Here is a 27,114-nt window from a genome sequence, read left to right as displayed (position 1 = left end):
GGTCTCTAGAGTTGATAAGAGAATGGTGGAATAAACAAAAAAAAATCCCATGAGTGGCAGTTATGTGGGTGGAAACACTTTGTTATGAGAGAAGTCAGAGGAGAATGTCCAGAATGGTTCAAGCTGACAGGAAGCCAACAGTAACTCCAACAACCACGTGTTACAACAGCATTGTACAGAGGAGCCTCTCTAAATGCACAATATGTGGAACCTTGAAATGAGTGGGCTACAGCAGCAGAAGACCATGAACATACATTCATTCAATAGCCACTTTGTTAGGTACAGGAGGTTCCTAATAAAGTGACGACTGAGTATATATAGAGCATTGTCAAATGTCTTGGAAGTCCAAATATATCACACCAACAGGATTTCCTTTATCTAATCTATTTGTTACATCTTCAAACATGATTCGTTGGTCTTTTTTCTCTCTTATTTGCATTCCTAACTGCCTTGCTAATCTTTGATTGTTGAATCCAACATTTCACCAACACCAAGTATAAAAGCTAACTGTAACCCTCCTGAAATTCAGTGAATTTTTCAAATCATTAACCAATAATATTCAGAGCACCTCTGAAGCTGCTCCCTTTCAAACCCTTGGCTGCTGATTTGTTTGCTTTTAGTACTAAACGTTTTCTCCTCATCTGTTTGGATTCTTTGTGCTATTTTAAATAAACCCATCTGTTATCATCAGGATGTTTGCTTCACTGTCCTTCACAGTGCAAGCTGATGAACAAAATCAACTTATTTACAAACGTTTGTAATTACAGTAATATTTAAGTAATATTGTAAATACATTTTTGAGTAAGCATTCCTTGTTTGTTTACATAATTCATTATGGGTCCTATGTAAAAAAAATGCTCAATTGCATATGTCATGACACTACCACGTGATAATGCACTTCACTTAAAGTAAACACTTTTCCTTTCAATTCATTTAATGTTTCGGAGATACAAAACGTGACAGTGGTGACAAAGAAGTTTTAAACAAACCGGAGACAACTACGTACCCATTGAAGTGCAGCAAGGTGTACAAGTAAACAAAAACACTGTGAGAACAGTGGAGTTAAATAAAAAGCGCAGCTAGTTCTCTTCACAAAAGCAAAGGCAGTTAAGCTAATAAAAGGCAGAAAATTGAAGAATTCATGGGTTCATAAACATTGATAACTGAGCTGATAATTCTAAAAACAAGCAGAAATGGCTGTCTACAACAGAAAGATTGGCACATTTGATTACATAGCAGATAACTAAAATATCTACTGAGCTTACTGAGCAATATTTGAGCACAAATGGAATAGCCAGTAAGGAACTAACTGAAAGTAATGTAGAAACCTTTAGAAACAAAGCCATTGCTGATTGAAGAATGCTTTAGGTTCCATATAACCATATAACAATCACAGCACGGAAACAGGCCATCTCGGCCCTCCTAGTCCGTGCCGAACTCTTAATCTCACCTAGTCCCACCTACCCGCACTCAGCCCAAAACCCTCCACTCGTTTCCTGTCCATATACCTATCCAATTTTACCTTAAATGACACAACTGAACTGGCCTCTACTACTTCTACAGGAAGCTCATTCCACACAGCTATCACTCTCTGAATAAAGAAATACCCCCTCGTGTTTCCCTTAAACTTCTGCCCCCTAACTCTCAAATCATGTCCTCTCGTTTGAGTCCCCCCTACTCTCAATGGAAACAGGCTATTTGCGTCAACTCTATCCCTCTCAAAATTTTAAATACTTCGATTAAATCCCCCCTCAACCTTCTACGCTCCAATGAATAGAGACCTAACTTGTTCAACCTTTCTCTGTAACTTAATTGCTGAAACCCAGGTAACATCCTAGTAAATCATCTCTGCACTCTCTCTAATTTATTGATATCTTTCCTATAATTCGGTGACCAGAACTGTACACAATATTCCAAATTTGGCTTTACCAATGCCTTGTACAATTTTAATATTACATCCCAACTTCTGTACTCAATGCTTTGATTTATAAAGGCCAGCGTTCCAAAAGCCTTCTTCACCACCCTATCTACATGAGACTCCACCTTCAGGGAACTATGCACTGTTATTCCTAGATATCTCTGTTCCACTGCATTCCTCAATGCCCTACCATTTACCCTGTATGTTCTATTTGGATTGTTCCTGCCAAAATGTAGAACCTCACACTTCTCAGCATTAAACTCCATCTGCCAACGTTCAGCCCATTCTTCTAACCGGCATAAATCTCCCTGCAAGCTTTGAAAACCCACCTCATTATCCACAACACCTCCTACCTTAGTATCATCGGCATACTTACTAATCCAATTTACCACCCCATCATCCAGATCATTTATATATATTCCAAACAACATTGGGCCCAAAACAGATCCCTGAGGCACCCCGCTAGTCACCGGCCTCCATCCCGATAAACAATTATCCACCACTACTCTCTGGCATCTCCCATCTAGCCACTGTTGAATCCATTTTATTACTCCAGCATTAACACCTAACGACTGAACCTTCTTAACTAACCTTCCATGTGGAACTTTGTCAAAGGCCTTGCTGAAGTCCATATAGACTACATCCACTGCTTTACCCTCGTCAACATTCCTCGTAACTTCTTCAAAAAATTCAATAAGGTTTGTCAAACATGACCTTCCACGCACAAATCCATGCTGGCTACTCCTAATCAGATCCTGTCTATCCAGATAATTATTAATACAATCTCTAAGAATACTTTCCATTAATTTACCCACCACTGATGTCAAACTGACAGGTCTATAATTGCTAGGCTTACTTCTAGAAACCTTTTTAAACAATGGAACCACATGAGCAATATGCCAATCCTCCGGCACAATCCCCATTTCTAATGACATCTTAAAAATCTCCGTCAGAGCTCCTGCTATTTCTACACAAACTTCCCTCAAGGTCCTGGGGAATATCCTGTCAGGACCTGGAGATTTATCCACTTTTAAATTTCTTAAAAGCGCCAGTACTTCCACCTCTTTAATTGTCATAGGTTCCATAACTTCCTTACTTGTTTCCCACACCTTACACAATTCAATATCCTTCTCCTTAGTGAATACCGAAGAGAAGAAATCGTTCAAAATCTCTCCCATCTCCCTCGGCTCCACACATAGCTGACCACTCTGATTCTCTAAGGGGCCAATTTTATCCCTCACTATCCTCTTGCTTTTAATATAACTGTAGAAACCTTTCGGATTTACTTTCACCTTATTTGCCAAACCAACCTCGTATCTTCTTTTAGCTTTTCTAATCTCTTAAGATTCCTTTTACATTCTTTATATTCCTCGAGCAATTCCTTTACTCCATGCTGCCTATATCTATTGTAGACATCCCTCTTTTTCCAAACCAAATTTCTAATATCCCTTGAAAATCATGGTGCTTTCAAACCTTTAACCTTTCCTTTCAACCTAACAGGAACATAAAGATACTGTACCCTCATAATTTCACCCTTAAATGACCTCCATTTCTCTATTACATCCTTCCCATAAAACAACTTGACCCAATCCACTCTCTCTAAATACCTTTGCATCTCCTCAAAGTTAGCCTTTCTCCAATCAAAAATCTCAACTCTAGGTCCAGTCCTGTCCTTCTCCATAATTATATTGAAGCTAATGCTATTGTGATCACTGGACCCGAAGTGCTCCCCAACACATACATCTGACAGCTGACCTATCGCATTCCCTAACAGGAGATCCAACACTGCCCCATCTCTAGCCGGTACTTCTATGTATTGTTGCAAAAAACTATCCTGCACACATTTCACAAACTCTAAACCATCCAGCCCTTTTACAGAATGAGCTTCCCAATCTACGTGTGGAAAATTAAAATCTCCCACAATCACCACCTTGTGTTTACTACAAATATCTGCTATCTCCTTACACATTTGCTCTTCCAACTCACGCTCCCCATTAGGTGGCCTATAATACACTCCTATCAGTGTTACTACACCTTTCCATTCCTCAATTCCACCCAAGTAGCCTCCCTAGAGGAGCTCTCTAATCTATCCTTCCAAAGCACCGCCATAAGATATTCTCGGACAAGCAATGCAACACCTCCTCCTCTGGCCCCTCCTACTCATCACACCTGAAGCAACTAAATCCAGGAATATTTAGTTGCCAATCACACCCTTCCTGCAACCATGTTTCACTAATAGCTACAACATCATAATTCCAGGTATCAATCCATGCTTTAAGCTCATCCACCTTTCTTACAATGCTCCTAGCATTAAAATAGATACATTTAAGATACTCTCCACCTCCTCCTCTCTTTTCATCCCTAACAATGCATTCAAATTTATTATCCTTTTCTTTCTTCTCCCCTACATCTTCGGGCTGAGCGCATCCCTTCTCCATCACCTGCCTTTCCTCCCTAACACACCATATGCTGAATCAAAAGGGAGCCTATTTCCACGTATGTGGCTATATCGAAGAGATTGTCCGAGCATTGCCAGTTCCATAATGGGCTTAACAATGCATTCAGAGATTGCTTAGTTTGTGGAATTTCACAAGGAAAGCATTCAAAAATGGATCCTAACAGAAGCCCTCTTTAAAAGAGCAGTTGAAATAGCTGTATCAATGGAAACAGCAGACAGATTTACAATTAATTTGCAATCGGGAATGAAAGTGAGCTTGAACAAAATTGCAATGTCTAAACAGAAACAGCCCTGGCCAAACAAACTGTGTTACCATTGTGACCAGGGATCACATATAACAGACTAATGCAAGTTTAAAATAAAAACTTGCAGAAAATACAACAAAGTAGGACACACACACAAAGAGCATGTTGGGTGGAAGAAAATAAATGGACTGCACAGGGAAGAGAAAAAGATAAAAAGTCAAGCTGCTTTTTCAAAAAAGGTGAACTGATCTGCATACTGTTGATGAAAAATCTGATAATGATGGCAGTGACACAAGACATGGAAGCCTTGAGATTTGCATTGTGAAAGCTAATAATAGACAAGCTTACACCAGAAGTGAATGGCAAATTAGTTGAAATGGAATTAAGACATAAGCTCAGCTGTTGCATTCATTCCACAAAATAAGTTTGAATGGCTTTTCAGAGATAGTAAACTGGAGCCTGCAGATATCCAACAAATAACTTATGTTGGAGAAAAGATAATTCCTGTAGAAGAGGCATTCGTAGTAGTGAAATACATCAACCAACAAGGCACATTGGTTAAAATAGAAGGACTAGCATTGTGGGGGCATGACTGGCTGAGACAACTACAGCTTGATTGGAGATCCGTCCATGACTTGCATGTTACATTCCCTGAAAAAGAGTCAACTGAAAGCAAATTAAGAAAGGTACTGGATGATGCTGCAACTGTCTCCATGCTATACACCATGAACCATTGCTCAACAGAGAGCAAACAGGTATTGGTGCCAACCTCTGTGCCTTTGGTTGGGAAGCATATTGGAAGGACCATGCTGCCCAGAGGAGTCTGAAAGTGACAAAAGCAGTGGACTGATTATAACAGCTTTTGTAGGCAACAAATCTGAGAAAGCTTCTGATATGTAAATCCGGCAGCTACTTGTGAAATGTGTCTTGGTTTTATGTTGAAAAAGAGTTCAAGGAATTTCGGGAAAGTTGCAAGCATTTAGCTTTTGTGAGTGTAAAGAATCAGGATCTACTCTCAGTGCATGAACTTCAAGTGGGAGACAAAAAGCTGCTTGTAAAAGTACATGCAAAGACCAAAGCCCAGCAGGATGAATAGAATGAAAGGAGTCAATGGAGAAATGAAAACAGAAGATGCATAAGATAATGTTGTGGATGAGGAAACAAAGAGGAGAGATCAGATCGTAAAGGCAGCAATAGAAGGATGAATAAGAGAATACTCCAGTGAACAAAATGCACCTTCCCGAGATCAAGATGCACAAGTTAGAGGAAGAAAAAAGAAGGAAAGTGTCCAGAGCTGTCAGAGCCATTTCCTGTAACCTCAGAGTCAACTCCTACAACCAGCACAGAGGAGGCCCCAGAATTGAGATTGTTTTCACAGCCACTAGTCTCTCCTGCAAGGCAGAGTGACGTTAGAAAAGACGTTATCCCACAAGCGTAGGAAATCCTCCACAGCAATTATATCTTTAGGCTGAATGGGACAGTTTAAAATTGGCTGTGCTGTGGATGTCTGTATATATTAGTTATATTGTGTATATAGTTGAGACGCATCCTCTATTGAGTTAGTGTTTATAGCTAAGCAGGGAGGGATGTTGTGTATTTAATATTTCAGTAATATTGTAAATATATTGTTTAAATAAGCATTTTTATTTGTTTAAATAATTTGTTTTGGGTTATATGTAAAAGTACATGAATTACATACATCGTGCTGCTACCATGTGATACGTACACGCCTTAAAGTAAAGACGAAATTAGACTCACATTTCAGACTTCTGTCATTTAGTTTAATGTTTTGGAGATACAAAAAATAACAGCCATATAAAGCATAGTTTCCATTTCATTGTATAATATGATCGACAGACAGCACAATGGCCACTGTTCTACTTACCGTCCTTACACACCTGGAGAAGAATGATGCTTAGTTGAGAATGCTGTTCTGGGACTACAGCTCAGCATTCAACACCATAGTTCCCTCCAGGCTCGACAAGAAGCTCAGAGACATCTGCATTGACCCTGCCTTATGCAGCTGGATCCTGGACTTTCTATCAGATTGCAGGCAGGTGGTAAGAGTGGGCTCCCTCACCTCCACCCCTCCTACTCTCAATATAGGAGCCCTCCAGGGCTGTGTACTAGGTCCTTTCCTTCACTCCCTGTATACCCATGACTGTGTTGCCACCCACAGCTCTAATCTGCTAATTAAATTTGCCGATGACCCTACATTGATTGGCCTAATCTCAAACAATAACGAAATGGCCTACAGGGAAGAAGTCGTCTCTCTGACACAGTGGTGTCAAGAAAACAACCTCTCCCTCAATATTGCAAAAACAAAGGAGCTGGTTGTGGATTACAGGAGGAATGGAGACAGGCTAACCCATCAAAGGATCTAGGTTGAGAGGGTGAACAGCTTCCTCGGCAACCACATCACTTAGGATTCCATGTGGTCTGTACACACCAGCTGTGTGGTGAAAAAGGCACAACTGCACCTCTGTCACATCTGACAGTTGAGGAAGTTTGGTAAGGGGCCCCCAGCACCTCTTCCCCAGGGCACCACTACTCACTACAAGAGGACATGGCTTTAAGGTAAGGGGAGGGAAGTTCAAGGGGGATATTAGAGGAAGGTTTTTACTCAGAGAGTGGTTGATGCATCAGTGAGTCACTGCCTGAGTCAGTGGTGGAGGCAGATACAATAGTGAAGTTTAAGAGACTACTAGACAGGTACATGGAGGAATATAAGGTGGGGAGTTATATGGGAGGCAGGGTTTGAGAGTTGCACAACATTGTGGGCCAAAGGGCCTGTAATGTGCTGTACTATTTTATGTTCTATGTTCTAAATACTAAGAACTTTCCACAGGAGCACAGTTGAGAGCATCCTGACTGGCTGCATCACTGCCTGGTATGGGAACTGTACTTGCCTCAATCGCAGGTGTCTGCAGAGAGTGGTGCGGACAGCCCAGCTCATCCGTAGACATGACATTTACAAAGACATCATTCAGGACATTTACAAAGACTGGTTTGAAAAAAGGGTCCGTAGGATCATTGGGGACCCGAGTTACCCCAAACACTATCGATTCCAGCTGCTACCATCCAGGAAACAGTACCGCAGCATAAAAACCAGGATCAACAGGCTCCAGGACAGCTGCTTCCACCAGGCCATCAGACTGATTAACTCACACTGATTTGAGTGTAGTTCTATGTTACACTGACTGTTCTATTTATTATAAATTATTATAAATTACTATAATTTGCACATTGCATGTTCAGACGGTGACGTAACATAAAGATTTTTATTGCTTGTGTATGTGAAGAATGTAAGGAATAAAGTCAATAAATCTTCCGTAGAATAATGGAATCAATGAAAGACCGCATCATCTGGGCGTTCAACCAGTTTGCAAATATATAAGGAAGAAAGAAGAATGATAAATAAATAAGCAATAAATATCGAGAGCCTATTCTGGCCTACTCTTAGTTCTTTCTTGTACATTTATATTTTTTTACAATCCAAATCCAGACGAAAGACTTATTTATTGGTCTTATTTTTATGGAAGAAAAACACTTCAGCCAAAATCATCTGCAACGGAATAAATTTGCTGCGGATGTTGCAGGGGTTGTCACAACCGAGCATCTGGGAGCTGGGGGTACCTGCAGCGCTCGAACACGCCCCGCACACTGCCCCTGCGCCTGACGTCACAGTGCTCCGCAGCGGGGATCAACCAACGAGGCCGCGAAGGGAAGGAGGGGAAGAAAGATAAACAAGATCATCGGATCAAATGATGAAAATCAAAAGCTTTGTTGATCAAACTGTAATATTCTTGATTATAATAAAAACAATAATTGTACTAAGGCGTTCCTCAAATAGAGTGTTTTTCGTATTCAGACGGACGTTTGTAAGAATACCCACTCGCTGTAAAAGTTGTCTGCCCAGTGTCTAGCCGGACGCCATTTTGTGCGGGGTTGGGTGTGCTGGGCTGTTCCGGCCCGCTGGTACTGTGTGAGGGTAAGACCGGCTCCGCTCTGCTGGGGGTGGCTGGGTTGGGGTCTCGCCGACCACGCTCTGTTGTTGGGTTCGCCTTCCGTTTGCCGTTGGGGGACTGCAGTTGGAGCGCCGCGGTTACGCATATTGTAACCGGCCTGTGCTCGTCTTTGTGCAGGATGGATTGAAAGTGGCGATTTGTGCTGCTATTCAAATTTTCCCCGTGTTGGTCAGTAGTTTGGGAGCTTCGCAGTTTACAAATTTTTTTGTCCACACTTGCAATGAAAATCGTTTCTGTTGTCCCTTCTAGAAGATAACTAAGTAATGCAGTTAAAACAACAATCGTATCTGTTCTGTTTGAAAATGAAAATTTATATCTGTGTGCTGTGTTCGAATGACATGCAGTCATCTTTATTGCAACACTGCATATTGACGACTATATTTTCGAGTACAGTTATAATTGGTTATTTGACAAGTGAGCTTGAGTTTTACACATACAGATTTTAAATAGAAGGGTTCATGGTATTTCAAATACTAATATACTTGGAGCACTGGGCTTAATATTAAAAGTGAATTGTTCCTACAAACACACTAACTTTTCTGTTGGATGCCATGTTTCATTGTGGAAATAGGCAGTGTAATGTTACAAAATTAAACATAGTATGCCTCTTATCCTCGAAGTTAGCATGACAAGTAGATTTAAGACCATAAGACAGAGGAACAATGAAATTCATGATTTCCTTTTCCATTCTAAGATGTATGTCACATTTCAGCTGGATGTACCAGGAATAGGGCCACCAACTTCCTCTGAAAGCAACAATGGGGATACTGCTGAAACCCCGCGATTGTAATACAGTCCCTCAATGCACGTAAATATGTAATGTTCCAGAAGTGTTAATGTATGTATGAGCATATTAAATCCTGGTTATAATTGATTTTGATGAACTAACCACTTCCATTGAATATATTGAAACCTGTAATTCGTCTTAAAGTTACAAGATGGAGCTGTGTAAACATGACCTCTGTCATTTGGGACATACACATCACCTGACCTAAGGAAATGTTAACTGGAAATCGATCAACTTTGTAGGCAGTGATCAATTTATTAATGCTAAGGACTCAAACTTGAGCAGAGTTTTTAAGGATTGTAATGAAGGAGAACAGGTGAGTGGGGAATTTCAGAACTGATGCCTTTAAAAGCTTATTGCATAGCCGCCAGGGATGGAGTAATCTAACATGGGAGAGTTTGGTGAGCAGGAACAAAATTGAATTTAAGGATGTTGCTAGATTACACAGAAAGAGAGGGGAAATGATAGAGGAACTACCAGGAGGTCAAACAGCATCTGCGGAGAAATGGTGTTAAAAGATTTGAGGTGGGTGTAGGTTGGAAAAGGAAGAGAGAACTTTTGGATAGTGGGAGGAGGGGCAGTGGCACTGTGGGAATACAGTCAGGGTAGAAACTTAGAATAAATGGGATAAAACAAGCAGTGTTGGATGAAAGGAGAGAGAGCTAAGGATAGAGAATAATGTAAATTGCCTAAATAGGCAGAGACAAATGAAATCTGAAATACCAGAAAGAAAACTGAATACTTAAGTTGAGATAAGGCTTGAATACAGTACTGCTATTTTGGTGACAAGTCCAGCAGGATGTGGTATTGTTCCTTTACTTTGCATCATTGCAACAGTGTATAATTCCAAGATACAAATGATTTGAGGAGGGACAATAAAGTAGCAAGTAGCTGATAGCTCAGAGTCACTTTTGTTGATTATGAGGTGTGCCGCAAAACAGTAATCCTGTTTGCTTGGGTTCCTTACCTAGTGTAGACCACATTAAGGTCACTGAATATATCATTATTACCTCTTCCATTTTAGTGTTAAAATTATTCACTTTCTTGTTCATTTCCTTAAGGAGCAAACACTAACATTGATGGTGGCTAATAATCAAGAGGAAGCATGACAGACATCAAGAACTTCTTGTATGCTTGGTGCGGGAAGCGCAAGCTTACACCAAATTATGAGATCCGTGCTGCTGGCAACAAGAACAGACAAAAGTTTGTTTGTGAGGTATGACAGTTTGTGTACTAGCCTGAATTTACAGCATTGAAAATTCCAGTTCAGTCTGAAACTGATTTTGTTTGCGGTACTGTTTCAGATGGGGAACAAATTATGTGGAAAATGATTATTACTCTTGTGATAGCTTGATGTTTGAATTTTTTTTATGATTACTTGAAAACTAGAGTGCAATGGTTTAAGGTGAGGAGGTGGAGGCTTAAATAAAATCTGAGGGGTGAATTATTCATGATAATGGTATTTTTATGGAATAATGGTATTTGGAATGAGCTGGTGGAGACAGGAACAGCAAGTACTTTTAAGAGGCATCTTGACAGTTACTTGAAGAAGCAGGGCATAGAGAAATATAGAAATTATAAAGGCAAGTTGGAATTTTGTAGATTAATGTGCTGATCACCATAGATACAATGATTAGAGGGCTCGTTTCTGTGCAGTACAGCTGTATGACCTTGGAAGGCAAGGTTTTAATAACAAATTGTGAAATTCCCTTTAGAAAAGATAAAATGCTGGAAATACTTAATCAAATAAAATGTGTAGATTGGCTCTACAGACTCTGGGTCCATCCCCCAAGTAAATATAGATGCAAAAAAATACATTTAAATTCTCACCCATCTCTTCGGCTCCATGCATTGACATCAGTGCCTATCTTCATGAGGACCAATTTTGTGCCTTGCTATTGTTTTGCTCTTAATGTATCCATAGAAGCTCTTGGGAGTTCTCTTCAACCTGTCTGTTAGAGCAACTTCACGCCTTCTTTTAGCCCTTCTGGTTTTACCTATTAAGTGTTCTCCTGCATTTTTTATACTCAGATACATCATTTCTTCCTTGCTGCCTATAGCTGCTATTCACCACCACCTTCTTAACTGGGGCCTCAATATCTCTCGAAAGTCGAGGTATCAAGGTTCCCTAAACCTGTTGGCATTGCCTTTTATTCTGTCAGGAACATACAAACAGTATTCTCAAATTTTTACTTTTAAATGCCTCCCACTTACTAGCACACCTTTGCCAAAATACAGCCTGTCCCAATCCACACTTGCCAGATCTTTAATATTAGCAAAATTGGCCTTTCTCCAATTAAGAATCTCAATCCAAGGAAGAAATCTATCCTACTCCATAATGTAACTGATGTATCTAAAGTGTTCCCCTGCCCATACTTCTGTCACCTCCCCTATCTTTCATCTAATAGGACTTCCAGTGACGCACTCTCTCTAGTTGGGACCACCATGTATTGATTAAGGAAATTTTCCCTCCCATCCAACCCTTTACCAGTATGGAAGTTCCAGTCAATGCAAGTTAAAATCGCTTATCACAACCCTGTTTCTTACCTGTGATCTCTCTACAGATTTGCTCGTCTAAATCCTCCTTACTGGGCTATAATATAATTCCATTAATGTGATAGCTTCAGTAGATGAGCTCGCCAGTCTGTCCTGTCTGAGCACTGTCATGACATTTTCCTAACATCTCTCCTTTAATCCCTCCCATTCTATCATGTCTAAATCAATGGAACACCAGCACATTGAGCCCTCTTTCAAACAGGTTTTGCTAATGGCTATAATACTCTGTGCATTGAAATAGACAACTCAGAACATTAGTTCTATCATGCTCAACTTTTCGATTCCTGAATTTGTAGGTAGGCTGAACAACATCTTTCCCCCACAGCCACTTTATCTTCTCCAACACTCTGGTTTTCATCCCCCTGCAACTCTGGTTTAACCCCTACCACAGAACTAGCAAACCTTTCTGCAAGGATATCAGTTCATGTGCAAACCGTTCTGTCTGTACAGGTCCCACCTTCCCTGGAAGAGAGCCCACTGATTTAAAAATCTGCAGCGTTCCCTCCTACACCATCTCCTTAGCCATATGTTAAACTGTATTATCTTCCTATTTCTGGCCTCATGACATGTGACACAGGTAGCAATCCAGAGATCACAACCCTGGAGGTCCTATCTTTTAACTTAGCACTAAACTCCCTGAGCTCACTGTGCAGGACCTTGTCACCCCTCCTACTTTTGTCATTGGTACTCACATGGAGCACAACCTTTAGGTACTCAACCTCTCACTGGTGTGATCTTGATCCAAGGTGTCCCTGGCACTGACACCTGAGAGGCAACCATGTGAAATTTTGTTCTTGTCCACAGAACCTCATTTCTGTTCTCTCTAACCAGCAAATCCCCTTCACTACAGCTTGCCTCTTCTACATCCCACCCCCCCCCCACATTTCTGAGCCACTGATCTAGAGACCTAATTGCTGTGTCTATACACACCCCCTCTTCCCCCCAACAGTATTTAAAGAGGTATAAGTGTTATTGAAGGGAATGGCCACAGGGTTGTTCTGCACTGGCTGCCTATTCCCTTTCTCTCTACTGATGGTTATCCAGTTACTTGTGAAACGCACCTTGGGTATTAAAGCCAATTCTGTGTATCACCTCCTCCCGATATGCCCTGTCGATCAGCCTCTCACCGTCCTGAACGATATGTAGTTCATCCGGCTCCAATATGATTAACAAGGTCTGTCAGAAGCTGCGCCTGAATGCTCTTCTTGCAGCTGCAGTCATCAGGGACACCGAAGGTCTCCAGTGTAGCTATAGCCTCTACTTCTTCAGGACAAAGCCTGTATGAGCCAAAGCCTGAACTCTCCACTGTAACATGGGGCCACTTTTTTTTGGACCTTGCCAAGTGCCTAATTACACACAGTCCAGTGTCACTTAGTGATGTGTGGTGCACGAATGCTCCGGATTCACACTGAAAACTTCATTAGTTTACATTTCAGACCCTAGGAAATCTATTCCCACTATCTTATCCATATTTACTGAATTCAGTACTTTCTCTGGATATAAGTTAAATATATGTAAAAGTGAATTATTTCCTATTAATAACCTGATCATTATGATCAAATACCTTTTAATATTGCTAAAATTATTTTACCTATCTTGGTATTAAAATTTCTAAAAATTTTAAAGATCTATATGAATATAATTTTCTTCCTTTAATTGAATATACACAACAAACGCATTCCAAATGGTCGCCTATGACGATGTCGTTAATTGGTCAAATAAATGCTATGAAAATGACAATTTTACCGAAATTTTTATACACGTTTCAAGCTGTTCCATCCTTTGTCCCGAAAACATTTTTTGATAGAATAGGTTCTACGATCCTGTCATATATCTGGAATAATAAGAGTTCTAGAGTGAGTAAACCTTTATTGCAAAAATTAAAAAAAGATGGAGACTTGGCTTTACCAAACTTTAGATTTTATTACTGGGCAATTAATAGTCGTTATATTACTTTTTGGATTCACTGTATAGATAATCAGGACTGTCCTTCATGGTTGGACTTGGAAGAGAACTTGGTAACTCTTTACTGAATTCTTACTGGGAGCTCCTCTTCCCTTTTTGTTTTCTAGGATTGGTAGACAAGATCTCAGTCCCATTGTTAGCCGTACATTAAAAATTTGGTTTCAGTTTCGCAGATTTTTTGACTTACATAACTTTGTTTTTTCTAATAATATCCATCTTAACTATTTTTTTAAACCATTAATTTTAGATAAGGCCTTTTTAACATGGAAAACGAAGGGAATAAAAACTTTTCTAGATTTGATTTAGAGGATTGTTTAAAGTCTTTTTCGCAGCTAATGGACAAATATGATCTATCTAATGCACAATTTTTTAGATATTTACAAGTCAGGAATTTTTTACGCAATTTGTTACCGAATTACCCATTTGCTCATTTACCAAATATCTTTCAGCTTAAACCAGTTCGAAAAGGATTGATAGCCATAATATATAAACGGCTATTGAATTTACGAATGATGTCTAATGATAAGGTTAAACGTGCTTGGGAATTGGAACTTCCAAGAATCACTTTCAGGTGATCAATGGAATAAAATTTGTCATTTAGTTAACAATTCATCTATCTGCGCCCGTCACTCCTTGATTCAGTACAAGGTACTGCACAGGGTGCACATGTCAAAAGATAAACTAGCGCATTTTTTTAAATATAAATCCCACCTGTGATAGATGCAACACTGAGGTGGCTACCAGTTAAATCATTTTTGGAGAGATGTTTTTAGAACGTTATCAAAAGTCATAGGTTTGGACCTTCAAGCTAATTCATTTACGGAAATCTTTGGGATTATTCCAAAGGAAGCAGGAAATGTTCCTGCTTCTGCTCAACGCATGATAGCTTTCTCAACTTTATTGGCTAGGAGAGCTATTTTGTTGTATTGCAAGGATCGCAATTCACTTACTGTTTTTTTTCTGGTTCTCTTCCATTATGTTGTGTTTAAGTTTGGAGAAAATTAGAAGTTGGATGTTTGATACATCTTTTAAATTTGAGCAAACTTGGTGACCTTTTATTCAATATTTTCACATGATCTAATTCTTTTTACTTTTTCAGTTAATCTTTTTTTTCCTTCTCTGCGAAGTTTTAAATTTGACCAGAAGGATTTTTCCTTTTTTAAAATTGTATCCTCAAAATGGACAGCCCAGTCCCCTTTTTTTTGTTTTAGGTTAGTTTAGTGGGTTTTTGTTTCTTTCAATAACAGAAATTTTTGAGTCTTTTTTTCTATGAATTGTTAAGAGATGTGCTTTATATTAGCTTAATACTATATATGATTTTGACAGTATTTTCCTTTCTTTGTACTATTATTGAAATATGTATTTGAGATAACTTCTCTGACTTGTATTTATCCTTATTCTTTTAAATCAATAAAAAAGATTGAAATGAAAAAAAAATGAAAACATGCTTTTCCAAATTGAACTCCATCTGCCTCATCTCAGCCCAATTCTACATCCTGCTAATGACTTCTTGTAGCCTGTCACAACCTCTACACTATCCACGTGATGTCTGTAGACATGCTAATCAGCTCCTGATTTCCTTGTCCAAGTCATTTATATAAATCAGAGGTTTGGGGGGTGGGGGGGGGGGGGGAGTGGGTCCCAGGACGGAAACCTGCAGAACTCCACTCATCACCAATCTCCAGGCTGAATACATTCCATCTATTTCTGCCCTCTGCCTTTTGTGGGCAAGCCAATTCTGAATACACATAGCCAAGCTTCCCTGGATCGCATGCCTCCCGACTTTCTGAATGACCCTATCATGGAGTACTTTGTCAAATGCCTTACAAAAAATTCCATGCACACCAAATGTTTTGCTCTTCATCAATTTGTTTGGTTACTTCCATGAAGAATTAAATCAGGTCATGAAGCACAACCTTCCCTTCACAAAACCATGACTTTGCTTCTCCAAATACTCAAATCCTGTCTCTTAAGAATGCTTTCCAATAGATTGCCCATCATTGGCTCACTGATCTATAATTCCTGAGGTTATTCCTATTTACTTTCTTGGACAAAGAAGTAATATTTTTCTCTCCTCCAATCTTATATCTCTTCTGTGGCCAGTGAGGATGCAAAGGTATTGCAAAGGCACGACTGTCTCATCCCTCATAGTAACCTGGCACATAACTTGACCGGCCCCGGAGTCTTTCTAACTTGACGTTTAGCAAAAGTTCCAGCATGTCCTCTTTCTTAATGTCCATATGTTCCAATGCATTAGTCTAGTTTGGTGATGTATCACATTCATCAGGTCCTGCTCACTGGTGCATACTGAAGCGAAGCATTCATGAAGGACCTCTACTACCTCCTCAGTCTCGAGTTAAGAGTTGCAAGGGAATGGGAACCAGCCAATTTTTTCAGCCTATGCCTGTAGTTCCGGTCCTCCATTCCCAGCAACATCCATATAAATTTTCTCTGCACTCATTCAAGCTTATTGATAACTTTCCTGTAGGTAGATGACCTGAACTGCACACAGAACTCTAAATTTGACTTCACCAATGTCTTATACAATTCTTACTCAGTGCACAGATTTATGAAGGCCAATGTGCCAAAAGCTCTTTTTCAACCCTATCTTCCTGTGATGTCACTTTCAAGGAATTAAAGTTCTGTATTCCCAAATCCCCTTGTACCTAACACCAAGGAGCCTGAGGCTTCACTATGTACATCTTATCCTGGTTTGACCTTCCAAAGTGCCATGCCTTGCATGAATGCATTTAATTACATCTCCAATTTTCAGTCTGTTTACCTCACTGGACCAGTAACTTAGCAAGGTTTGATAGCCCCAATAATCATAGACATGGTTTAATCATTCAACACCTAACCTAGGCTGCAACTATCTGTCTTGAGTCTCAAAGATTACCCTTTTTGTTTCTCTGGCCTCCCAGAATCTGGACTGCTCTTTGTTTCATGAAGACTGGTGCTGTCTTCATTTCTCCTGGTTTTCTCTTGGCTCTGGTCATTGTAGCTGCTATGGAAATTCTTTACTGCTAATCACCAGGGCAGAGTTATTGCAGCTCATGGAGTTCAACTATACCACTTCTGTGATATTCCAGAAACTTCTTTTGACATGACTATTTGAATGGCAAGATGGGAGAGCCAGTACAAAGAATAATGAGTTTAAGGAAAGATTTGAATGCATCCTTCCAGACGAGCAAGGGGAAAGAAACCAGGGCTGTGTTCTTCCTACCTCTAAATTGTTTCTCTTTGCTAGGACCATTATTTATGTTCACTATTCATCCATTACTCAGTGGACATGCATTGTGATCAACATCTATTGTTGCCATAATATCAAGACATAATATTTTGCCATAAATTGACAACATACTTGTGTCTGGCCTAACTCATTTTGTGGATTTGGATCCCAGGCTAGTCTAAGGTCAGCTTGGCTAATTTTCGCATGATTCCAGCCCACTGTTCCAAGGAGCTGATTGGCCACACTACTGAAACTACTTCAGGAATATTGCTCACAAATTTGATCTTACTACATAAATTATTTATTTGTAATAGTGGGAGAGCAGTAAATTATACATGTGGAATTTCGGTACCAGATTGATTCCTGCCATGGGCTGTTAGTCAATTGTTGAGCAGTTAAGCAGACTGGGTCTATACTCTCTTGAGTTTAAACACTCAGTGGTAATCTTATAGTAATATTCAAAAAATTCTTAATGGGATTTATGGGGTAGTTATAGCAATAATCTTGCCCTTGCCTGTGGCATCTAGAGCCTGGGGTCATGATTCCAAGAGATTGGCCATTCTGGGCAGGCTTGAGAAGGAATTTCTTTAACCAGCAAAGCGAGTCTTCAGAATTCTCCACCTAAAGGACACTGGAGGCACAGTCACTGTGTTACAGATTTTTATGCATTAAGGGAATCTGAGATGGAGGCTTATGGAGGAAAGTAGCTCTGAAGAAAAAGACTAATTGTGGTCCAGCTGGAGCAGACATAATGCGTCCAACTCCCCTTTTCACTACTGATGCTTATACTTAATTGGACGTTTTAATTAAAATCAGAATTGGTTGGTATCTCTGGAGATCTTGAGTGGAATGCTAATTTTCATACCCTAATACCAGCAGTTAGTTGCTGTAAATGATATTGTTAGCTTATTAAGGAGAGTGAACAGGAGATAGAGAGGAGCTACGGGGAGTACCCCAAGGCTGCAGGAGTTAGATAAGTGGGTGATGGTCAAGGAGTTGCTCAGATAGTAGAGAGCACTCCTGTGGCCATCCCCCTCAGTAATCGTTATCTCATTTTGGATGCTGTTGAGGGGGATGACTGACAGAGGATGACCACGGTGATCGGGTCTCTGGCACTGAGCCTGGTTCCATCTTGTGAAGGGAAAGAGGAAGATGAGGAATGCAGAAGTCATAGGGGATTCCATAGTGAGGGGAACAGGCAGGAGGTTCTGTCAGCCTGATAAAGGTACCCGCGTGGTGTGCTGCCTCCCAGGTGCCAGGGTATGGGATGTTTTGGATCGGGTGCAAAATATTCTGAAGAGAGAGGATGAACAGCCAGAAGTCTTGGTACATGTTGGTACCAATGACATAGGCAGAAAAAGGGAGGAGGTCCTGAAGAAAGAATTCAGGGAGTTGGGTAGGAAGCAGAAAAGCAGGACTGCCAGGGTAGTAATCTCAGGATTGCTGCCTGTGCCATGTGCTAGTGAGTGCAAGAATAGCATGATCAGTTGTATTTATGTGTGGCTGAGAGACTGGTGTAGGGGGCAGGGCTTCAGATTCCTGAATCATTGGGGCCTCTTCTGGGGGAGGTACAACCTGTATAAAAAGGATGGGTTACACCTGAACCCAGAAGGGTCCAATATCCTAGTGGGCACATTTAATAGAGCTGTTAGGGACGGTTGAAACTAATTTGGCAGTGGGGATGGGAGAGGGAGTGATAAGGTTGAGGAAGGGGAAAACAAAAATAAATCAAAGATAGCGTGCAACAGAGATTATAGAAAGAACAGGCAGGAGATGAGGCTTAATCATAGCCAGTGGCATGAGTTACAGGGCAATAGAGGCATGGTGCAATTAAAGTAGAAAGCAACAAATACTGGACTGAAAGTGTTATATGTATATTGCACGCTGCATAAGGGACGATCTTGAAATTCAGCTACAGATTGGCAAATATGATGTTGTGGCCATCCCTGAAAGTTGGGTAAAGGATGGCTGCCATTGGGAACTGAATGTCCAAGGGCAAATGGTGTATTGGAAAGATAGGTTAATAGGCAGAGGAGGTGGTGTGGATCTGTGTATAAAAAATAATATTAAATCATTAGAAAGAGGTGACATAGAATTGGAAGGTGTAGAGTCTCTAAGGGTTGAGTTTAGAAATGGCAAGGGTAAAAGGACCCTAATGGCAGTTGTATGCAGGACTCCAAACAGCAGCCAGGATGTGGATTACAAATTACAGCAAGAGATAGAAAAGGCGTGTCAGAAAGGCAATGTCACGATGATCGTTGGGGATTTTAACATGAAAGTGGATAGGGAATACCAGGCCAGGACTGGACCTCAAGAGAAAGAATTTGTAGAATGTCTAAGGCAGGGGTCGGCAACCTTTACCACTGAAAGAGCCAATATGGACCCATTTCCCTCAGAAAAGAAAACACTGGGAGCCACAAAGCCCGTTTGACATTTAAAATGAAATAACACTGCATACAACAGTTTTTTTTGCCTTTATGCTATGTATAAACAAACTATAATGTGTTGCATTTATGAAATTGATGAACTCCTGCAGAGAAAACGAAATTACATTTCTGCATGCAACAAAAACATATTGAACTCCAAAAAAAAGACGTTGGGTTGAAGGTTACTCCATAGGTAGCCTACCTTGGATCGAAGAATTAAAAGAAAGCGTGCACTGGCGGGTGTCAGGCATTGGCAGTGGTGATGTATATTAATAGCAATAAAAAACACGTAGCGGTGTAGCGCTACACGCAGCGCTAAAATAAAGACACTGCAGTCAAAGGTAACTTTAATCGAACTAAACAGCCTAGATTTAAAGCCTCCCTCAACCCGTCCCCGTGGGCACGGATGCTCCAAAAGACACGTACTCACAAACCCCCGTAGGCTATCTCCCTTAGCCGGAATGGTGGCTAATTGTGAGCTGGTTCGGATGTGCCAGGAAATGGGGTCTCCACAACGTTTTTAGATTATACAAGATCACCATAATCTTCAAATTTCGAATTACATTTCAAAAACTAACAAACTACGGGGAGCTGCAGCACAGAGATCAAAGAGGCGCATGCGGCTCCGGAGCCGCGGGTTGCCGACCCCTGGTCTAAGGGATGGCTTTTTAGAACAGCTTAGTGAGCCCACTAGGGGATTGGCTGTGCTGGATTGGGTGTTGTGCAATGATCTGGAGGTGATAAGAGAGCTTAAGGTTAAGGAACCCTTAGGGAACAGTGATCAAAATATGATCGAGTTCACCTTGAAATTTGAGAGGGAAAAATAAAATTCAATGTGTCGTTATTTCAGTGGAATAAAGGAAATTACAATGGCATGAGAGGGGAACTGGCCAAAGTTGACTGGAAGGACAGCAGAGCAGCAATGGTTGGCGTTTCTGCGAAAAATGAAGGAAGTGCAATACAGATATATTTCAAATAGGAAGAAATTTTCAAAGGGAAGAAGGACAGTACCAAGGCTGACAAGTGAAGTCAGAGCCAAAGTAAAAGCAAAAGAGAGGGCATACAAGGAAGCCAGAGCTAGTGGGAAGATAGAGGATTGGGATTGTGAAAAACTTGCAGAAGGAAATTAAGAAGGTCATTAGGAAGGGAAAGATGAATTATGAAAGGAAGCTGCCGACTAATATCAAAGAAGATACTAAAAACTTCTTTAAGTATATAAAAGGTAAAAGTGAATTGAGGATAGATATAGGACAAATACAGAATGACGCTGGAGATATAGTAATGAGAGATGCAGAGATGACAGTGGAACAAATACGTATTTTGCACCAGTCTTCACAGTGGAAGATGTCTGCTGTATACTGGACATTCAAGAGTATCGGGAGTGAAGTTCGCATAGTGAAAATTACGACTTGAGAAGGTGCTCAGGAAGCTTAATGGTCTGAGGGTGGATAAATCTCCTGGACCTGATGGAATGCATCCTCGGGTTCTGAAGGATGTAGCTGAAGAGATTGTGGAGGTATTAACAATGATCTTTCAAGAATCGATAGATTCTGGCATTGTACTGGATGACTGGAAAATTGCAAATGTTACTCCACTATTTAAGAAGGGTGGGAGGCAGAAGAAAGGAAACTATAGACCTGTTAGCCTGACATCAGTGGTTGGGAAATTGTTGGAATTGATTGTTAGGGATGAGATTATGGAGTACCTGGGGACATGTGACAAGATAGGCCAAAGTCAGCATGTTTTCCTGAAAGGAAAATCCTGCCTGACAAACCTACTGCAATTCTTTGAGGAAATTACAAGCAAGGTAGACAAAGGAGATGCAGTAGGTGTGGTGTACTTGGATTTTCAGAAGAGCTTTGACAAGATGCTGCACATGAGCAATATAAGAACCCATGGAATTACAGGGAAGATACTAGCATGGGTGGAGCATTTGCTGATCGGCAGGAAATAGGGAGTGGGAATAAAGGGATCCTATTCTGGCTGGCTGCAGGTTGCCAGTGGAGTTCACAGAGGTCGGTGTTGGCACCGCTGGTTTTTACAATGTATGTCAATGATTTGGGCTATGGTATTAATGAGTTTGTGGCTAAATTTGCCAATGATACAAAGATAGGTTGCGGAGCAGGTAGTGTTGAGGAAACGGAGAGCCCGCAGAGAAACTTAGATAGTTTAGGGGAATGGGCAAAGAAGTGGCAAATGAAATACAATGTTGGAAAGTGTATGGTCATGCACTTTGGTGGAAGAAAGAAATGAGCAGACCATTATTTAGATGGAGAGAGAATTCAAGATGCAGAGGTGCAAAGGGGCTTGGGAGTCCTTGTGCAGGATATCCTAAAGGTTAAACTCCAGGTTGAGTCGGTGGTGAAGAAGGCAAATGCAATGTTGGCATTCATTTCTAGAGGTATGGAATATAAGAGCAGGGATGTGATGTCTCGTGAGACTACACTTGGGAGTATTGTGCGCAGTTTTGGGCTCCTTATTATAGAATGAATTTCCTGACCTTGGAGAGGGTTCAGAGAAAATTCACAAGAATGATTCCAGGAATGAAAGGGTTACAATATGAGGAACGTCTGGCAGCACTTGGGCTGTATTCCCTGGAGTTCAGGAGAATGTGGGGGAGATCTCATAGAAATATTCCGAATGTTAAAAGGCCTGAACAGACTAGATATGGCAAAGTTATTTCTCATGGTAGGGGATTCTAGGACAAGAGGATTGAAGAACGTCCATTTAGAACTGAGATGCGGAGAAATTACTTTAGTCAGAGGGTGGTAAATCTGTGGAGTTTGTTGCCATGACCGGCTGTGGAGACCAAGTCATTGGGTGCATTTAAGACAGAGATAGATAGGTTCTTGTTTAGCCAGGACATCAAAAGGTATGGGAAGAAGGCAGGGGAGTGGGGATGACTGGAAGGATTGCATCGGCCCATGGTTGAATGGTGGAGCTGACTCGATGGGCCAAATGGCCTACTCCTGCTGCTATATCTTATGGCCTATGATTTACAATCTTACAATGGACAGATACAAAAAAGGCATGAGGAAAAGCAAATCTTTGACTGTTCATCCATCAGATTTTTTTTCTCTTAGGTCCGAGTTGATGGGTTTAATTACACTGGTATGGGAAATTCTACCAGCAAGAAGGATGCCCAGACAAATGCTGCTCGAGATTTTGTTAATTACCTGGTTAGGGCTGGAGAGATGAAAGCAGAAGAAGTTCCCAGTTTGAAGGTGAGTACACTTTGACTAACTCTTCCTTTTCCATCTAGAGTTTGTGTTTAAAAAATGAGTGAAACAGACATTTACAACTTAATGTATATCTGTATTTTCTATGTTTGTCTTCTGTTGTTGAGGCAACTCTGAATGATATTAAATTTTAGAATATAGGTAATATAAAGAAAAACAATGTTTTAATATCTGTCAGCCTTTAAGATACATCTATTATTTTTCCTTCAATTTGTATGTTTTTATAGAAAGTATATTACAGTAGAATTTTTGAGCTTGTTTTTATCTGAACTAATGTATAAAACATTTAAAATCAGTACCATTTGCTGAATATTTACAGTTGATTTAAATTTGATAGGGGAATGAACCTAGTGCTGTTGATGGAAGTGATGGTGTGCCGAGGGACTCGCCTTCAAGTGTTCCTCAATTAGCTATAAAGCAATCACCTGGTGAGTCTTTCCATTTTTTCTGGGAATGAGGCTGGTTGTTCCAGGATTCTTATAATGTATAACAATTATTCCTGTATATGTGATTGCTAAAGGAGGGAAAAATCAGATTAAAGCTGGAAGTTCAATTGTTTTATTTAATGTGAAAATCTCATAATTTTGTTAAGATGGTGAAAAGTAATATACTCATTGGTAAATGTCTCTGCTGGTGTCATTTGTTTTGTATTTCTTGTTTAGTATTTGGTTGCAATTACATCTCACTTCATAGAACATAGAATAGTACAGCACAAGAACAGGCCCTTCAGCCTACAATGTAGTATCAAACCAAGTAAAAATAGCAGTTTTCTGTCCTGCCTTCAGGACATGCTGACAGGGAATGTTTTCCTTGTGCACAAGTAAAATACACTGCATGTGAATCGTAAGAGTGTATGTTCTAGGTCCAGTTATTTTATTTTATTATCAGCAATAACACCAGTATGCTTTTATATCAAGTCATGTCTTATTGATTGAATTTCTTGACAAGGTGAAGAGAGTGATTGATGGAGGTTGTGCTGTAGATGTTGCCTACATGGATTACAATAAGGTATTTGACAAGGTCCCTCATAGGACGCGCATCTAGAAGATTAGTATAAAAGGAATCTATGGTGAATTGGCCATTTGGATCAGAACCTGCTTGCCCATAAAAGACAGCACAGTGGTTGAAGGGACTAACTAGAGGTCTATGATTAGTGGTGTTCCACAAGAATCTATAGTGAGATCTCTGCTGATTTTGATGACCTGGATGAAAATGTAGATGGATGGGTCAATAAGTTTGCAAATGATACCTAGATTAGTGGCACTGTGGATAGCGTAAAAGACTGGCAAACACAGCAAGATATAGATCATTTGCAGGTATAGTTGTTGAATTGGTGCATGCAGTTTAACCTCTGCAAATGTGAAGTGTTCCACCTTTGTAGGTCAAGTGTAAAGGGACAATACACTGTTAAAGTCAAGGAGATCAGCAGTTTCTGAGGTACTCAAACCATCCATTTAGCACCAACAATCATTGCATGGTCAAAGTCGCTTAGGTCACATTCTTCTACCATTCTGATGTTTGGTCTGAACAACGACTGAACCCCTTAACCATGTGTGCATGCTTTTATACATTGAGTTGCTGCCACAAAATCGACTGATTAGATATTTGCCTTAACATAAAGCTCTACCTAATAATGCCATTGAGTGTACATTAATGTTTTATTGCAAATGAATTGGTGGTATAGTACACTGCAAACATTTTAACACTAAAACAGTAAATTAATGCTGTCTTCATAAACATGTGCCTCACACTTTGTCAATCTTGAGGCCATCCCACTCAGAGATGTGGTAATATTATTTTGTAATTGTATGTGCTAGTTTGTAACAACAGTGCTTGCACATGTGTATAGCTAGGGTTCCTGAGACTTTTGCACAGTGCTGTGTTTGTCTACTGTAATGGAGATCAAGTTTATAAATCTGGCATGGATGTTGGGAATGGTGAGGGTAGAGTGCTGTGGGAGGAGTGTGAGACAACTGGCAGAGGAGTGTCGGAGCAGGAGGTTGGCACGGGTGCAGACACACCCAGCCCTGAGACACCAGGCAAGGTAATTTGAGTTATTGTAAGAGATTTGATTAGTTAAGTCTCTTGGCTGGAAAGAAAATGTGATAGTTAGAGGCCGAGATGATGTGAATGTTAAAATTCTGGGAGACATAGGATAGTGTATTTTTATAACAGCAGTGTCTAAATCTTAAGGGTGTGGGTTTAAGGTGACAGCGAGGCAATCAGAGAGATTATACTGCATGAACATAAAAGTATTAGTACCTGGAAAGAGCATGCAGAAGCAAGAGCAGTGAAAATCTTAGAGGTGTGTCACAGGTTAAAGCTGTGAGCTTGTGGAGTAAATGAGATTAATATGGAAAGTAAGGTTAATGCAGATTGACATGATGGTTGGCATAGATGCTCTGGGCTGAAGGACCTGTTTCTATGCAGTTTATCTCTGAGGTTATTGTGGTTAAATATTATAAAAGGATTTATAACCGATATTGCTTTAAAAATTGTTAATCTGGTTTCTGGTTTTGCAGGCCATGGAGGAGGATTTGGTGGTTATTGGGAACGTGGAGCCAATTTAAAGGAATATTATGAAAAGAGAGATGAGCAAGAAGCCCAAGCAGTAAGTCATCGTGTTCTTAGAGCTAAAAATGGTAACGTAAAAGGTATTCAGCATCTTCATTATCACAATTGGATTTTATTTTCACCAAAAACACAAATACATGACTTGAATGAATTTAATTTTCAGCTTGAAACAAATTTAAGCTGCAAAACACTTTGCCAACAATGCATAGCAGACTACACATAGCACAAATAGCACTTATGGTTATGTTTTCAGAAAACATACCTATCACATGCAAAAAAGTATAGCCCAAGTCCCTGAGTGGCATGACTGTAGATTGCTCTGGTCCAGCTTGTTCTTCCACTGAGCAAACAGTGGAGGGCAGCACTGACAGAATGGGTCAGTCCCCAGCCCAGTACTGGTTCCAGTGTGCCCAACAGTGGCCAAGCCACCTCGACCTTCCCTCCCCTGGGCGGCTACAACTGGTGAAACTGCGGCTTCTCTCTAGTTCTCACCACAACCAATGCAGTGCGGTCCCCGGTTTTTGGTCTCTTCAACAGACTGGACTTGCAGTATTCTACATTACCAACGGAACCTAGTGATCACAATAAAAAAAAATCAAAGACAATTACTCACTCCGTTTTGTTGGATTGCACAGCTTCTTGGCAAAATGGTACGCAACAAGTCCAGGTGACAATACAACGACAGTACACATTAAGTCCAGCTCTGTCGTTATCAAACAGCTCGCTGATGGGATAGTCCTGCAGTACTTGTTGCTTTTAGTATCCAACAGTGAATTGCAAATGTAACAGTCATACAGGACGAATAAATACAGCTTTGATTGGATCCGGTGTCACTGCTGCAACTGAACACATCACCATCTTACTGGCAAAGACATTTTGCAATGCAGAGACAAAATCAGATTTGACTATGCATGAATAAGCATAAATGAAAGCATGGGCCAGTGACCGACTTCATCTGATGCTTTTCCTTGCTTAGATATACTGTACGTTGAGACTAGTTCATCAAATATTGCAGATGTTTGAAATTTGAAGTAAAATTAAAAATTGCCAAAAATACTTAGCAGGCCTAGGTTTTTCTGTGGAAAGGGAAGCAGATAACTTTCTTTTCTCTCTTGTTCCATTGATGTACCCCATAGTACCTTATATTTTCTTTTACCGTGCAAATTAAGAACTTATTTGTGACTTTTTCTGCTATTGTTAAAAGGTTATCAGTTATTTTATCTTTATGTTAAATTTCTGGGGTTTTTTTGTTTTGTCTTTCTTTATTTTGTGCACGTCTAAAACAAACTTGATTTTTCCTAGACTCTGGAGTCGGAAGGCTTGGATTTAAATGCTGGTCTTCATGGTAACTGGACGCTTGAAAATTCCAAGGCTCAACTCAACCAGTTCTTCCAAAAAGAGAAGATTCAAGCTGACTATAAATATTCTCAAGTGGGACCTGATCACAACAGGTTTGCTATATTTTGGTTGTGGGGTAATCAGTTTGAGTAATTCTACATTATTCATATTCAAAGCTTTCATTTCATGCAAAATTCATCAGATTGGGTTTCTGTGATAGACGCAGTACATCTAATGTCAACTTGTCCATATTGAAGATGGTGCTAATAGTCTTGCTTTGATTCAGATAGAATTAATCTGTTTAAAGGAATCTATAGAGATGAATAACTAATACATCCATGTAAGATAACT

At 40.2% G+C, this 27,114-nt stretch overlaps 1 protein-coding gene across 2 annotated transcripts in view; it reads left to right on the top strand.

The window, feature by feature from the left end:
• The first annotated feature begins 8,535 nt into the window (after positions 1 to 8,535).
• The window catches only part of dhx9 (DEAH (Asp-Glu-Ala-His) box helicase 9), an 87,471-nt gene continuing 68,892 nt past the window's right edge, over positions 8,536 to 27,114 (top strand). Inside the window, exons 1-6 of one of the 2 annotated variants that reach the window (XM_059984486.1) lie at positions 8,536 to 8,612; positions 10,498 to 10,652; positions 22,696 to 22,836; positions 23,189 to 23,279; positions 25,374 to 25,462; positions 26,728 to 26,876. In XM_059984486.1, coding sequence (XP_059840469.1) covers positions 10,542 to 10,652; positions 22,696 to 22,836; positions 23,189 to 23,279; positions 25,374 to 25,462; positions 26,728 to 26,876 — 581 coding nt within the window. In that variant the 5' untranslated portion in view covers positions 8,536 to 8,612; positions 10,498 to 10,541. Of the gene's footprint in view, positions 8,613 to 8,685; positions 8,818 to 10,497; positions 10,653 to 22,695; positions 22,837 to 23,188; positions 23,280 to 25,373; positions 25,463 to 26,727; positions 26,877 to 27,114 lie in introns of those variants that run through there. The other variant, XM_059984485.1, reaches the window with a different exon arrangement.

This window comes from Hypanus sabinus, chromosome 11 (genome assembly GCF_030144855.1).
Source record: "Hypanus sabinus isolate sHypSab1 chromosome 11, sHypSab1.hap1, whole genome shotgun sequence".
Classification (NCBI taxonomy): domain Eukaryota; kingdom Metazoa; phylum Chordata; class Chondrichthyes; order Myliobatiformes; family Dasyatidae; genus Hypanus; species Hypanus sabinus.
This window is presented reverse-complemented; position numbering and strand designations above follow the sequence as displayed.